This window comes from Puma concolor, chromosome B4 (genome assembly GCF_028749965.1).
Source record: "Puma concolor isolate L17-30 chromosome B4, mPumCon1.1.hap2, whole genome shotgun sequence".
In the NCBI taxonomy this organism is placed as follows: domain Eukaryota; kingdom Metazoa; phylum Chordata; class Mammalia; order Carnivora; family Felidae; genus Puma; species Puma concolor.
In genome coordinates this window covers 83,260,640-83,274,719 of record NC_141673.1, presented here as the reverse complement: position 1 = coordinate 83,274,719, position 14,080 = coordinate 83,260,640, and the positions used below count along the sequence as shown (strand labels likewise).

Here is a 14,080-nt window from a genome sequence, read left to right as displayed (position 1 = left end):
AAGAAAGTCTAATTTTGTCTACATGGTCCAACCAACAGCCTGTTTGGTACTTTGTTACAAAAAGCCTGATCTTACTCTTGTGAACGGACTTTAACTTCACATGGATAGGGGATCCCAATATTTTCACCTTATTCAGAGCCGTTTCTTTTAAAAACATAAACATATACCTCGAGAGGAAAGCTGAAGTCAGAGATGGGCAAGTATCAAGCTCAGCTTCAAAGCTAGCAGCAGATTCTGAGCCAGACCACTTGCCTTAGAGGTGAGCCTTGAGGTACATTCTGATTGAGAAAGTAGAAGAAATAAAACTGCTTTTGGAGGAAGGAGAAATGGGGAAGAGGTGAGGCTCGCAAGGGCAGCAGCGCAGAGGAAGAGACAAATCAGACAGAGAAATCTCAGTGTGCAACATGCTAGTTAGGTCTCTGACACCTGAAGGTGGGTTCTAATGTGATGGCTAGGAAGACCATAAAGAAAACTGGTTAGAAACGCATGAGAGGGGGCACCTGGGTGGCCCCTTCACCTAAGTGTCCAAATATGGATTCCAGCTTGGATCAGGATCTCATGGTTTGTGAGAATGAGTATCAGGCTCTGTGCTCACAGCATGGAACCTGCTTGGGATTCTCTCTCTCCCTCTCTTTCTGCCAATCCCCTGCTCTCTCTCTCCACTCTTTCTCAAAATAAATAAATAAACATGAGAAAAAAATAGAAATGTATAAGGGAATTAAAGGAATTTTAAAAAGAGAAATATGGTTTTCCAGTAATGAGGTCATATGGAATAGGTCTATATGCTACTTTGCTATGGTTAGACTTTCAATCAAAGCAACCTTATATTTAGTGGAGGGATCTGGGTTCATATATTTAATCAGAAACTACCTGGTCATGTCACATAAGTGCTTACTAATGACTTAATATGTGCCAGATTGGTCAGTACATAGAAGCCACATGAAAGTCCTCCCATCTCTCCCCAAGAATTTAAGAATGAGGTTGTTCATTCTGTCACAGGTGAGCTAGTAAAATACACACACAATTCACATGATTAGCCATTGTGAAATAAAATTCATTGGCTGCAAATATATATAATGAGAGTACTGACCTTCTGTGTGGCATATAAACAGGGGGAGAATGCCCAGGTCAGCTCAATGACAACAATTGATATTCACTCCATAATATCCGGTGCAGAGGCATGTTAGTTTTATATAGCAGCCTCCAAGAGCTTGGTTTTAATAAGGCTCTATCTTTGTGAGATGGATTTATTCACAATATGTTAAGCCAAGTTCCCAGGCCTTCAGGCTGAAAGCCAGGCCCTGAGTCATAGTAAATTCACCTAAGTAAATGCCACCTTGTGGAGACCTACCTACATAACCACCTTGCCTTCTCTATGCCAAACCTGCCTCATCTCACTACCTCAACAGACCCTGTGCTAGGTGCTGGGTATACAGGTGGGGAGAGCAGAGTGTGGGGGTCCCTAGGAGAGTTGTGGCTTCCTAGGAAAGATGGGTCAGCAGGTGAACAAAGACAATGCAATGTGCAGGCAGGGTGGTATGCATCTCACAGGATGGGGGGCATTGGGGACAGCATCTTGCAGGAGGTGGCGCCTGAGTTGAATATTGAAAGAGATATTGCCTGGCTAGTAATATCAGCAAAGTAAGACATTCCAGGCAGAGAAAGTGGGATGAGCAAAGGTCAACAGGCATGAACGCATATGAGGTGCTTTTGGAACCGCAGGTGTATTGTAATGACTGGGCCTTTGGTGCATGTAGACAAGTGTGAGAAGAAAAACAGGAAGGGGCCTGTTTATTATGGAGAGACTCGCACACCCAGATAAAGGGTTTCAACTTTATCTGAAAGCCAAGAGGAGCCACTGGAGAACTTTAAATTGGGGCAAGGTGGTTTATCAACTAGCTGATGAAACAGTATGAGATAGAATATTTACTTAAATAATAAGGCAAATTCACATGTGTTTAAAGCCACAGAAGTGATACAAAGAAATCAGAATAGAGGAAGAACACTTAATACTAGGGTAATGAGAGGGGAGTCCCTCTAATGACTGTAGCCTCTGAGTTTGTCTTGAATATTCGATGGATTAAAACAGTAGCAGAGAGGCATTTACATGGTATGGCCACAGAGCCCAAGAGGTAGAAAAACATTCACCTATATGATGAAGATAGAAGATCAAATAAACCAGTATGTAGAGGAGTGGAAGATAATTCTGGGGAGAGAAACTGGGGGCTCTCTGTGAGTTTGGGTTTTATTTGGCAGGCAATGGAGTATCATGAAAATCATGCATTGGGGTAGGGGAAAAAATACCCAAAGCAGTGATTTCTGGTAAGCAGTCTAGTGGTGATACAGTAGGTGAATTGAAGAGAAGAGAATGCCTGGAGGTAGAAAGACCAGATAGGAGGCATAATGTGTGATGAGCCTCAACAGGGTGATGGCCATGAGAATGAAAAGTATGGATGAACAGGAGGCGCCATGACCCTAGGCATGAGGGAGAAGGCAATGTTACACATCCTACTGAAGCTTCCAGCCAGAGCTTACTTGGGAATGGATGGTCCCATTAAACCACAGAAATTGACAACTGAGAAGGGGGAGCTGGATGTAAGGTGTTATGATGAAGACAAAGAAAGAATTTCAGATGATTTCTGTGTGTGTAGAATGAGAAGATGAGCAAACATTTTTAAATTTGTTAAATGTTTGTTTATTTTTGAGAGAGAGACACAGAGCACAAGCAGGAGAGGGGCAGAGAAAGAGGGAGACACAGAATCCGAAGCAGGCTCCAGGCTCTGAGCTGTCAGCATAGAGTCTGACATGGGGCTCAAACCCAGGAATTGCGAGATCATGACCTAAGTTGAAGTCGGATGCTTAACTGACCAAGCCACTCAGGCACCCCAGAAAACATTTTTAAAAGCTACAGAGCACAAGACAGCTGGGAGAGTAATGTGACCTTAAATTCAGGAAGAAAATAATTTAAAGATGGAGAAGGCACAAAAAAGTGTAAAAATTACAGAAGAGTCAAAGGCAATGAGAAGCAAGAAAAGGTCGCTGGATTGAACATTTAGGTCATCAGGAAACAACAGGAAGATGGTAGACAGTGAAACAGAAGACGGTTGATGCAGAAATCAAGGAGAGAGGGTAGGTCAATTGTTTTATAGGAAACTTTGGTCCTGAAAGGAAGGAGATGGACTAGTTTGTGGGGATAACAGAAAGCAGAGGAAGGTTCAAACAGATGGTAGCAAGGAGATTTCAAATGCAAGAACAATAATCTAGCTAATGGTGGCGAGGGGGTAATGATGAAAACAGGTAGTTATAAAAGAAGCGACAGCACAGGGGCACCTGGGTAGCTCAGCCAGTTTGAGCATTCAACTCTTGATTTTGGCTCAGGTCATGATCTCACAAGTTTGAGCCCCATGTTGAGCTCTGTGCTGGCAGTGCAGAGCCTGCTTGAGATTCTCTCTCCCTCTCCTTCTGCCCCTCCCCTGTTCTAAATAAATGGATAGATACATAGAGAGATAGATAGATAAATAAATAAATAGGCTTTATGGAAAATAAAGAAGTGACAACACATGCTTGTGTGCAGGCAAAAGTAAAGAATTCATGGAAATAGATGGGTCATGTGGACACACTTAAAAAAGCTAAATATATACCTGTAAGAAACTGAGAACATCACTTGGCACATGGGGGGCAACAAATGTAGGTATCATAATTTCATTATTGGTGACAGAGGGCTACAAAATCTTATACAAAGTTATAGTTTTAATATAACAAACTTTATACTTGAACAATATGGGGTTAAATTATCCTCCTTTTCAGTTGAGTATTAGTAAAATAAAGTGGTTTTTCTTAATTCATAAAAGAAATTCAAGTGTTTTATATGAAGAAATGAATAAAAATATATTCGATTGGCTCCGATCCGAGGTGTTAGTCTATAAATTTTTTCAAATATTGGGCATGCTTGAATTAAGAGCTGTTAATAAGACTATTTTTTTCTGTTTTAATAATTAAATTATCCATTTTTAATGATTTTTTAGAAACAACAGATTATCACTAAGATATATATCTGAAAGCCTGAGTGCAATTGAAAATTTCTTGTTTGTTAGTTTTAAACTTTAACTACAATCGCTTCATTATGGAAATTCTTTTTTAAAAATTTTAACTAGAAAGAGAGACTTAAAACGCGGGGCCCCCAGTGGGAAGCCAAGACGTAGACTGGCACTAAGGCTGATTGGTTTCTGCTATTCCTCAGTCTCTTTCATTAAAGTAAACTACCAAAACATATTACATTTGAATTACTCATTAGTGTGAGAAATCTGTGAACTTCCTCCCTTTTCTGTATATTCAAATGACCTTTCCTTGGAAAATACTTGTAACTGTGTTTTGTAAATTGCCTAAAAAAGCCCTAACCTTTCTAGAAAATCAGTTATTAAATTTTTCTGGTGTTTCTTTGGTGATTATATTTGTCTAAGAATTCAGGTAGGTCTGCAGCAAATGAAATAAAAGTTCTTTTTATTTTTTTTTCCGACCACAGTTGGTTGCCAGTTACCGTGCGAATGTGCGGCTCCTGGGACAATGACCCTACCGGCATCTGCTGGAGCTTCCTCAGGGACCGGCCGCTGGGCTTCCCAGTCACCACAAGGCTTGTTATTCTGCTACTGTGTATGTGTCTGGGCCTTTTGTAACACGGACCTGCTGTCCACAAGGTAACAAACCAAGGCCGTCACAAATGCACACTAGGGTTTGCAAATTAAAATTTAATTCTGATCGTAGACATAGAAAAGTTATTTTTAAATCTCAGTGGCACATGGTGCACAGCAAACACGAGGTTCTGGCTTTTATTCACTTCTGCAGTAAATACATGTGGCCAAGGGCTAGAGGATCAAATCTGTGGACTTTTCAGCCCAATGAATTTTATCACTTAACCGTGCCAAACGCAAAACGGGCACAGGGGAAAGGGTAGACGCATTAATACAGGCATTCCTGCAGTTTTAAAGACTGATTTAGGAATGATTGCCATCAGCTCTGGCTCCCAAAAGTGTTCCTGTCACCCTCTGGGGCTGACATTCCTCTGCTGTCCTCATCTCTATTCTCTGGGAGCTTCCCTGCAAAATCATACCTGCCTTTCCCTGCTCCCAGTGCAGGTGGAGCCTAAATAAATGGAGACTTTGCTTCTGGCGTAATAAGCCAGGAAGAATTGTCCCCATCTGTCTATCCAGAAAAGGGAAGTTCTCTTCTTTGGGTAATATATGAGGTGAGTCACAGGTTGTAGAGGTTTTTTTGAGAAGTCTTTTATGAGTTTGTATTCAGAGTTGTAAATCAATATCCAAATTGACTTTGTGATGGAACAGAGTTTCTCAACCTCAACACCATTCATATTTTGGGCTGGATAGTTCTTTGCTGAGGGGGGCTGTCCTATGCATTGTAGGATGTTTAGCAGAATCCCTGGCCTCTATTCATCAGACGCCCCTAGCATTCCTCCCAGTTAATCCTTTAACTAGAAGACAATAAAACTTAGAAGACTGGAGGACAGGCCCTGGAACTGGAGATCTAGCTTAGTCTACGAGCTATTGTGACCTTACTTAAAGTTTGTGTCCTTCAGTGTTTTTACATATAATGTGAGGATAATTAAGAGCATCTATCTACACCCTTGACATGCCTCAGGGCCCTCACCCATGCTGTTCCCTGTGCCTAGAATGTACTTGCACACCTCTTGGTGTGATTGGCTCCTTTTCATGCTCCAAGTCTCAATTTAAATAATCCCTCCTCAGAAAGGCCTTTCTGTTTGCTCTACCTACAGCCAAACTCTCTTGTGATTATCTATCATAGCACCGCTTGTAGGACTCACCATATTTTATGACTTTTTAGGCCTCCCCCCCTCAGTGTTTTATAAGTTCCATAAGGACTAGGATCACGTTTGTCTATTCAATACTATGTCTTGAACACCTAACATGGTGGCTGGCCAGTAGTACAGGCTCAACAAGTATTGCTATATGAAGGAATGAATAAGGTTTTATAATTATAATAATTAATTATTAAGGTTTTATTAATTATTAATAATTATATATAAATATATAATTGTTAATTATATAATTAATAATATCATCATCATGTATACTGAATCGGCTTAATGAATTTCTGGTTTTACAAAAATATTCACTTTTTCTAAAACGTTAAGATCAAAATCTCACAATCAGTAACAGCACATAAAACAATTACAATAGAATGCCAGGTTGGTTATCAATGACAATTGTATAAAGCCTACAATTTGTAAGATTGTACAGAGCTGGGCAGCCACGTCCTGGGACACGCTCACAGCACATAAGAGCCTGAAGATCTGACTCCAGGACAAGAGCCTCTGGCAGCTATTTCCCCGAGTCTTAGGAGCTTCTGGCTCCCATGCTGGGGATGAGCATCACTAGCTCAGCCACTGTGCTGGGCCCCTGGGTCTGCCATCTTTATAGTCTCTGGCAGGAAGAATGCTGGCTTTGTGTTTGGTTCACTGGCAAAGTAATACTCTTTTCTTAAAATCAAACTATAGTTAACGTATATTTGCTTTAACATAAAGGAAATAATTTTAAGGTAATATTCAGAGACAGAGGAGCAAGGCAGGAATTGAGTCACTATATACTTGGGACACTGTTGTTAGAATATTTGTGCTAAAAAGAAAGTAAATTTTTTAACCTATTACTTTTCACACTGTTAAGGAGAAAGAAGGCTGTATTGAAAAGAAGATAACGAGTTCTAGTGACAATAGATTGCAGTTCAAGATGGGGTAAAGATCCTAAGAGCTATTTAGTTTTACACAGCTACTTAAACTATGCCCAAGTTTTTAAAATAGCTATGATATTTCTTTTTATTTATTTTTTATTTAATTTTTTTTTAATTTTTTTAACGTTTGTTTATTTTTGGGACAGAGAGAGACAGAGCATGAACGGGGGAGGGTCAGAGAGAGGGAGACACAGAATCTGAAACAGGCTCCAGGCTCTGAGCTGTCAGCACAGAGCCTGACGCGGGGCTCGAACCCACGGACCGCGAGATCATGACCTGAGCCGAAGTCGGACGCTCAACCCACTGAGCCACCCAGGCGCCCCTATGATATTTCTTTTTAAATCATGAATAATAAGAAGAGAGGAGCATTTATAGACCTGAATTTGAGATTGTGATAGATTCAGCAAACTGCTGACAAATAAGCCTGATGCTGATCCCCAAGATAACATACCAAAATGGATCATTGAAAGGATGGTGTGGGAAGAAGGAGGCGTCAAGAGAAACCAGCATGGGTTCACACTAACCTCAAACTGGGGATGTGACAGACATGTGTCTGGGATTTGGCAAGGAGACTCTGAGGAGTCTCATGATTTTTCTTTTAAAGATAGAGAAACATGGGCTCACTGATAGTTTATTTAAGACAGAGTTCTCTGTGGCTGAAGAATTGCACAGAACATGACTATGTCAGTCTGAAAGCATGTTTCTAGTAGCATACTAAAGATTTTGAGCTTAGCACTGTCCTATGTAACATTTCTAGCGCTTTTAATGAAAATCTTCCTTTGCAGAGGTGGGCAATTTTGTTTTTCAAAGAGGCAGATGGGAAATGTTATAGGCTTTGTGGGTGACATAAAGCCTCCATTGCATCTTTTTCTTTAAAGAAAATACTTTTTAAAAATGTTACAACTGGTCCTAGCCCAAGGACTGTACAAAAACAGGTGGCAAATCAGATTTCCCCGCGGGCCATAGTTTGCCAATCCCTGTTCTACAGCTTATCAACTTGAGGATGACATAAGAGAGAATGAACATATTGCTTAACAGAATCAGGATCCATAAAGATATCATGAGCCCTGTGACAGGTTAGAACTAGAAGGTGCTGGAAACCTAGAGTTCAACCAGGCAAAACAACTCCTTGTCTATTTCCAGGACAAACTGAGATGGCCTTGGATTATGGGTGGCAGAAACAAGTAAAAATAAATGCACCGTTTTATGCTTGAAATTCCAAACTCCCAATTACATGAGTACAGGATAGGCATTTATGGCTTAACAGCTGAACCAGTGAAGAATGGCATGTTAGCCAAGAGTCCACCAAATCTGGGTCATGGGTATGGTGTGATTCCCAATTCCACTATCCAGAATAAGATAACACCACTCAGCTTCTTGCCTTGGAGTGTTACATCAAAAGTCACTGCTGTAATATGTAGGGAAGGCTGAAGAAATTGGAAATGTTTAGACTGGAGGATGCATATACCAGGATTTTAGAAATTGCAGAGCACAGTAAAGCTGCACAAGTGTGGAATGAGCTGGTTTGTTGTTTGCAAGCCTTAGCCCAGTAGCCAGGACTTAGGGGAGGAAAGAAGCCTGGGAGGCAGTTGCTCACAGTTCCTTCGACTACTGAGACATTAGGATGGAATGTACGTGTGTTTATTTCTCCCCTTAGGTCATAAAGGTTGAAACGTTTCATTCGCCAAAGGGCATATCCATTTTTCCTCATGCAACAATCCAACATCTCAAGGAAAAAGGCAATTTAGGAAAGAAGCCCCTACCATTATGATCGGAAAAACAGTGTGCTCCCAGATGGAAAAGGGGGACTCTGTCCTCACACTGTGCTTAACTCTTCCTTCCATCATCTCCCCTGAGTCCACTGTTGCCCTTCATAGATGTAATACAGACTGGATCCACTCCTTTTTTATATATAAAACTCTTCAAATATTTAAAGATATATACTCCCTAAATCACTGCTGCTTCTGGAAAGAGATCACTAATTCCTTCTACAGTTCATTAAATTTCACATATGCCATAGTTTCCAAACCATTGAGAACAATTTAGAGTTTCAAAAATTCTTTTTATGAGCATGGTTCCCATTTGCTCCTTTGGAAGCAAGGAAAGTATCATATTCTCTCTGTCTGTCTGGTCCCTCACCCCTTCCCACTCTGGGCAAACCATGTGAACAAAGTCCAGGAAATTTGCATAACATATCTAAGACAGAGAGCTAGAAAGTGGGAAGTCCAGGATTATACCAAGTCTTTTGAGTTCTAAGCCTGGGTGTTTCCAGATTCTCTGTTAAAGGCTATATATTTAAAAGGGTGTCAAGTGTGGTATGGGTTTGCAATTTGGTAATAGTATTTTTAGCAGCAGGTACCACAAGGTAAATCTGATAAATTCTCAAGAATAGGAATAATATAAGGAATGGGGTGGGGATACAAAATGACAGATATGGGAATCCTTTCTCTAGTTTGAAACTTTTTGGTTCTTTTACCCTCCATGATTCTATTTCAACCCACCAGGAAATTCTTAGAGCAACTCCCTTAGCAGTAATAAACATAACTACAAAGTATCAGGTTTGTACTGTTCTGGGGTCCTTTTTACAGACCTGTATTCGAAGCTGGTATTGTGGGTGAGCAGTTGTCCTTTTCACATGTTCCCATCATTGAAGTTAAAGTCATAGTAGGAACTTCATTACTCCCTGAGAACACACAAATTAGAATATGGTATAGAGACAAATACGCAAATGACAAGAAATGAACATATAGTTACAAAGGCGTATAAATAAAAATCACTACTACCTCAACTTAGCTGTGATCCTAAAGTCTTTTAGGAACTTGGTTTGGAACTCTGAACACAGTTTTGTGTATTGAAGGCATTTTATAAATAGGGAGTAAGTTCACAAGCCAACCCACTAAAAGCCTTTTATACCTTTTTGAAGTGGCAAAGATAAAGTATTAATAATAATGCAGACCTGAACCACCATGTACAACAATGTTTCCATGGCCAAATGCATTCAGGATTCAGACTTGGAATGACAGAACACATTTCCCCCAAAGCAGTTGGTTTCCCGGATTCTAAGCCACTGGTCAGTCCCTATAGCAGGTAGAGACTTTCAGGTCGTGGCAGTTCTAACAGTACAGTCGGGGGGTGGGGGGAATCCTTCTTTTCTCCCTTAGTTCCTAAGGATCCATCTGCTTGGCCTATCTCCCCAGCCAGAATGGAACAGAAAATGGTAAACTTCCTATCTGTGCGAGAGAGAAGCTTTATAAGAAAATTTTTTTGTTATTAGTGACAAATACAAAGTAAAGAGGTTCATACTTCTCAAACCAATTTTTCTTTTTAAAAAAAAATTAATATAATTTATTGTCAAATTGGTTTCCATACAACACCCAGTGCTCATCCCAACAGGTGCCTGCCTCAATGCCCATCACCCACTTTCTCCTCTCCCCCCCCCATAACCCTCAGTTTGTTCTCTGTATTTAAGAGTCTCTTGTGGTTTGCCTCCCTCCCTCTCTTCAAACTGATTTTTCAAACAGTCATCAAAGTCCGTGAGAGGGAGGGGCAGGAGTAAGTTCATTTGTATATACAAAGGGTTGAAGAAATACTCAAGTGCATATCAGAGCAACATCACACCAAGTTATCCTGGTTCTCTGATGAGATGAGGGCAGAAGTGACAAACAGGAGCTGAAGTTAGGACACAGGATTGGGGGACGGACCAGGCGTGGGATTGCCTGCAACCCAAGCCTTGGAGCTGAGAAAGACAGAGTCCACTCAGGGAAGGGAGGTCACACATTCACCTCCACCTTTCCTTGCCCCTTGACTGGGGCAAGCTCCGGGGAAAGGGCAGGTGCACCATCTGGTGCTGGAGAGGGTTTCTGGTGGTCAGAGAAGGAGAGAGATGGGGTTTCTGAATGTGTCCTGGTGGCCATTCTCTTACTTAATATTTATTGGCTCCATGCCAGGCTCTGAGGGCCCAGAGTCGAGGCCTCAGAGACCTGATAATTCGGGAATACCGAGAGGCAAAGACAGGATTACACTTGAGTGGAGGAAGTAAAGTACAGTTAACGTAATGGAGTGCATTACGAGAGAGACGTGAATTCTAGGAACAAACAAACAAACAGACAAACAGAAAGCGTTTTGGAGAAGGATCAATCTAAAGACATGGGATTCACACATAGAAAGATGGGGGGGTGGGAGGGATTCCTGGTGCAGTTTGTATGACAAAAGGCACAGAGGCCAGTGAGGGCACAGACATGGGAGCAGAGTGACCTGAGCATCCAGGCTATTGTTTTTTTAATTTTTTTTTCAACGTTTATTTATTGTTGGGACAGAGAGAGACAGAGCATGAATGGGCGAGGGGCAGAGAGAGAGGGAGACACAGAATCGGAAACAGGCTCCAGGCTCCGAGCCATCAGCCCAGAGCCCGACGCGGGGCTCGAACTCACGGACCGCGAGATCGTGACCTGGCTGAAGTCGGAAGCTTAACCGACTGCGCCACCCAGGCGCCCCCAGGCTATTGTTTTAAACCAAGCATCTCACAGCCAGTGCAGATCCCAGCAGTTTTTGAATCAATGAGACACCGAATCAATCGGAGGTTACAATGAATGAATTGGGCGGGAAGAAGGGGCTGCAGGTGGGAAAGCCACTAAGAGGTTCCTAGTCTCCTGGGTGAGAGGAAATGAGGGTGGGAAGCCAGAGGGCAGCACTGAGAAGGGGGAAGAAAACACGTGAGACACACTGTAATCTCTGCTTGTCAACAGATCCTTCTCTCCAACTCCTTGGGCTTTTCTAAGACATGGGCCCCCCTCAACCCCGTCAAGTGGCAGCTGCTTCCTCTGTGGAGCGCGGGGCCCTGCGTCTCAGAGGTAGGATCTGCGTTTTCCTAAATTCCCGGTGCCATTTGCAAATTATCCATCCTCCACTCTCCTATGTGTCTGCAATGCTCTGCCACAAGCTCTAGAACTCCCGACCTTCCCTCCTTGTTCCCACCTCCGGGCTTTCCCATGACTATTTCCTACCCCCTGAACAACTGCACATGTCTGCCCTCCAGATTTCACTTGTTACCTAGGCTGGTTATCCTCAATAAGCTTTCACTCAACTTTGGGAGCAAATAGTGTTTGGTACTTGAAAAAACAAACTTGATGCTATTTATCAACAGACAGATGGTGTTACAAATTAAATAATTAAAAATATTATGAAAATAAAGGCACTTTCCTCAGGGCACAATATCATAGTCACTCTCAGCCTTATGCAACAAACATTCTCAATCTATGAAGAGTCAAGAGTTTAACTTCTCGTATACTAGATTTTCATAGTATTTACAAATGCTTTCTCTTATTTAACAGTTTTTCATGTAAATATGCACATTTAAAAAAAATTTTTTAACTTTCATTCACTTTTTGATAGAGACAGAGCATGAGTGGGGGAGGGGCAGAGAGAGAGGGAGACACAGAATCCCAAGCAGGCTCCAGGCCTCGACGCAGGGTTCGACCTCACAGACAGTGAGATCATGACCTGAGCCGAAGTCGGACACCCAACTGACTGAGCCACCCAGGCGCCCCTAAATATGCACATTTTTTAATAAAGATCTTGACGTTTTAGGTCTAATGCTGCCTATTTTGTAAGAAGAAAGGAAAGATATTTCTATATTTCTTTAAAAAAAATTTTTATTTTCTGGGGCACCTTGGTGGCTCAGTCAGTTAGGATCCAACTTTGGCTCAGGTCATGATCTCACGGTTTGTGAGTCCAAGCCCCACGTAGGACTCTGTGCTGACAGCTCAGAGCCTGGAGCGTGATTTGGATTCTGTGTCTCCCTCTCTCTCTGCCCCCCCTCCCCCAATTCATGCTCTGTATCTCTCTCAAAAATAATAAACATTAAAAATTAGAAAAATAAAAATAAAAAAATAAAAATAAAAAAATTTTAACTTTTATTCATTTCTGAAAGACAGAGCATGAGTGGGGGAGGGGCAGACAGAGAGGGAGACACACAGAATGTGAAGCAGGCTCCAGGCTCTGAGCTGTCAGCACAGAGACTAACCCGGGGCTTGAACCCATGAACCGTGAGATCATGACCTGAGCTGAAGTCAGACACTTAACCAACTGAGCCACCGAGGCGCCCCTTTTTATATTTCTAAGGAAGATATGTTCATAATGTCACTAACATCCTTTTCAATAACACAAAAATATTTATGACTAGAGTCAGAAAACAATAACTATTGTCTACATTTGGATTCAGGGATTGTGATTGCTTCAGCTTCAGACTCTCCCTGTACTGAGTAACTCACTGTGATCATGCCTGGTAAATAAGAAATAATTAAAACCCGAAGATTTTTGTTTATGATTCACAGATAGTTTTGGGGGAGTTTGGGAGGCTACTTACAAATATGAGCTCTTTCTTTAAATATATATGCCTGTAAAATTCTGGAACAAGTAACATTTATGGGAGAACAGGAAAGGCAGTAACAAAATATTTCACGTTCCTCTGAATAAAGATGAATACCTAGGTATGAAATTCAGTCTCCAGTTTAATAATTTTCAATCTATGTATATGACATTTCTATTCTGTGCTTTGATCACTCAGACTTAATAACAGATCTAAACATCACCTAGTTATCCCATATTCTAAGAAAGAAACTACCATCTGTCATCAATTTAATAATCAAGAAATGTTTGTTAAAGGCAAGAAAGAATATTGTTTATAAGTCACCACTAATTATGTCATACCTTTAAATTTAATGGCTTGAGGGGAGAGTCATTTTGTGGTTTCCATTCTCTACAACTCATAGGCAGCAGAATCACCCAGAGAAACAAACAGCAAAGTGCAGAACTATGATTTGTATCCAGCAAAGCAGGAGAGGAGGAAAAAGAGTAACAAAGAAATTTAACCCAAACAACAAAAGGTAGGAAAGGGGGAAAAAAGAAACCATTAGAAAGCATGATAAATAAAAATTCAAAGTAAGATGGAAAGAATAAGCCCTATCACCACAAGAATCACAGTAAGTCTAAGTGGATGATGTCTAACCAGTCAGAAAACAGAAATAAATATTGTACAGAAATTGTGATAGCCACGTACTGATGAATTGAGCTCCTTAACGACAGCATGTTGAGCATTTTTTCAATACCAAATTTCTTACTTCCTGATGGTTTCCAAATCAAAACATTTATCATTTTCAATTATTTAAGTATAATATGATGTACTGTGAGCAAACATATGTGGAATAATGGTTGTGAATGATACTAGATGTTGTTCTTGAGGGGAGACAGGAAAAAAGAGGAAGGAAAGATTCCAAAGCCATCCTCCTACACTGAAGTTGTTGACTGTCTTCTGGAAAATAGT

General features: G+C 41.1%; 1 protein-coding gene across 7 annotated transcripts in view; it reads right to left on the bottom strand.

Annotated features, from left to right (window-relative positions):
- Positions 1 to 14,080, bottom strand: part of ITPR2 (inositol 1,4,5-trisphosphate receptor type 2) — a 515,364-nt gene that overhangs the window by 64,654 nt on the left and 436,630 nt on the right. For 6 of the 7 annotated variants that reach the window (XM_086713794.1, XM_025930361.2, XM_086713793.1 and 3 more), the window contains one exon: positions 9,350 to 9,442. In XM_086713794.1, coding sequence (XP_086569920.1) covers positions 9,350 to 9,442 — 93 coding nt within the window. Of the gene's footprint in view, positions 1 to 9,349; positions 9,443 to 13,467; positions 13,571 to 14,080 lie in introns of those variants that run through there. The other variant, XR_015253713.1, reaches the window with a different exon arrangement.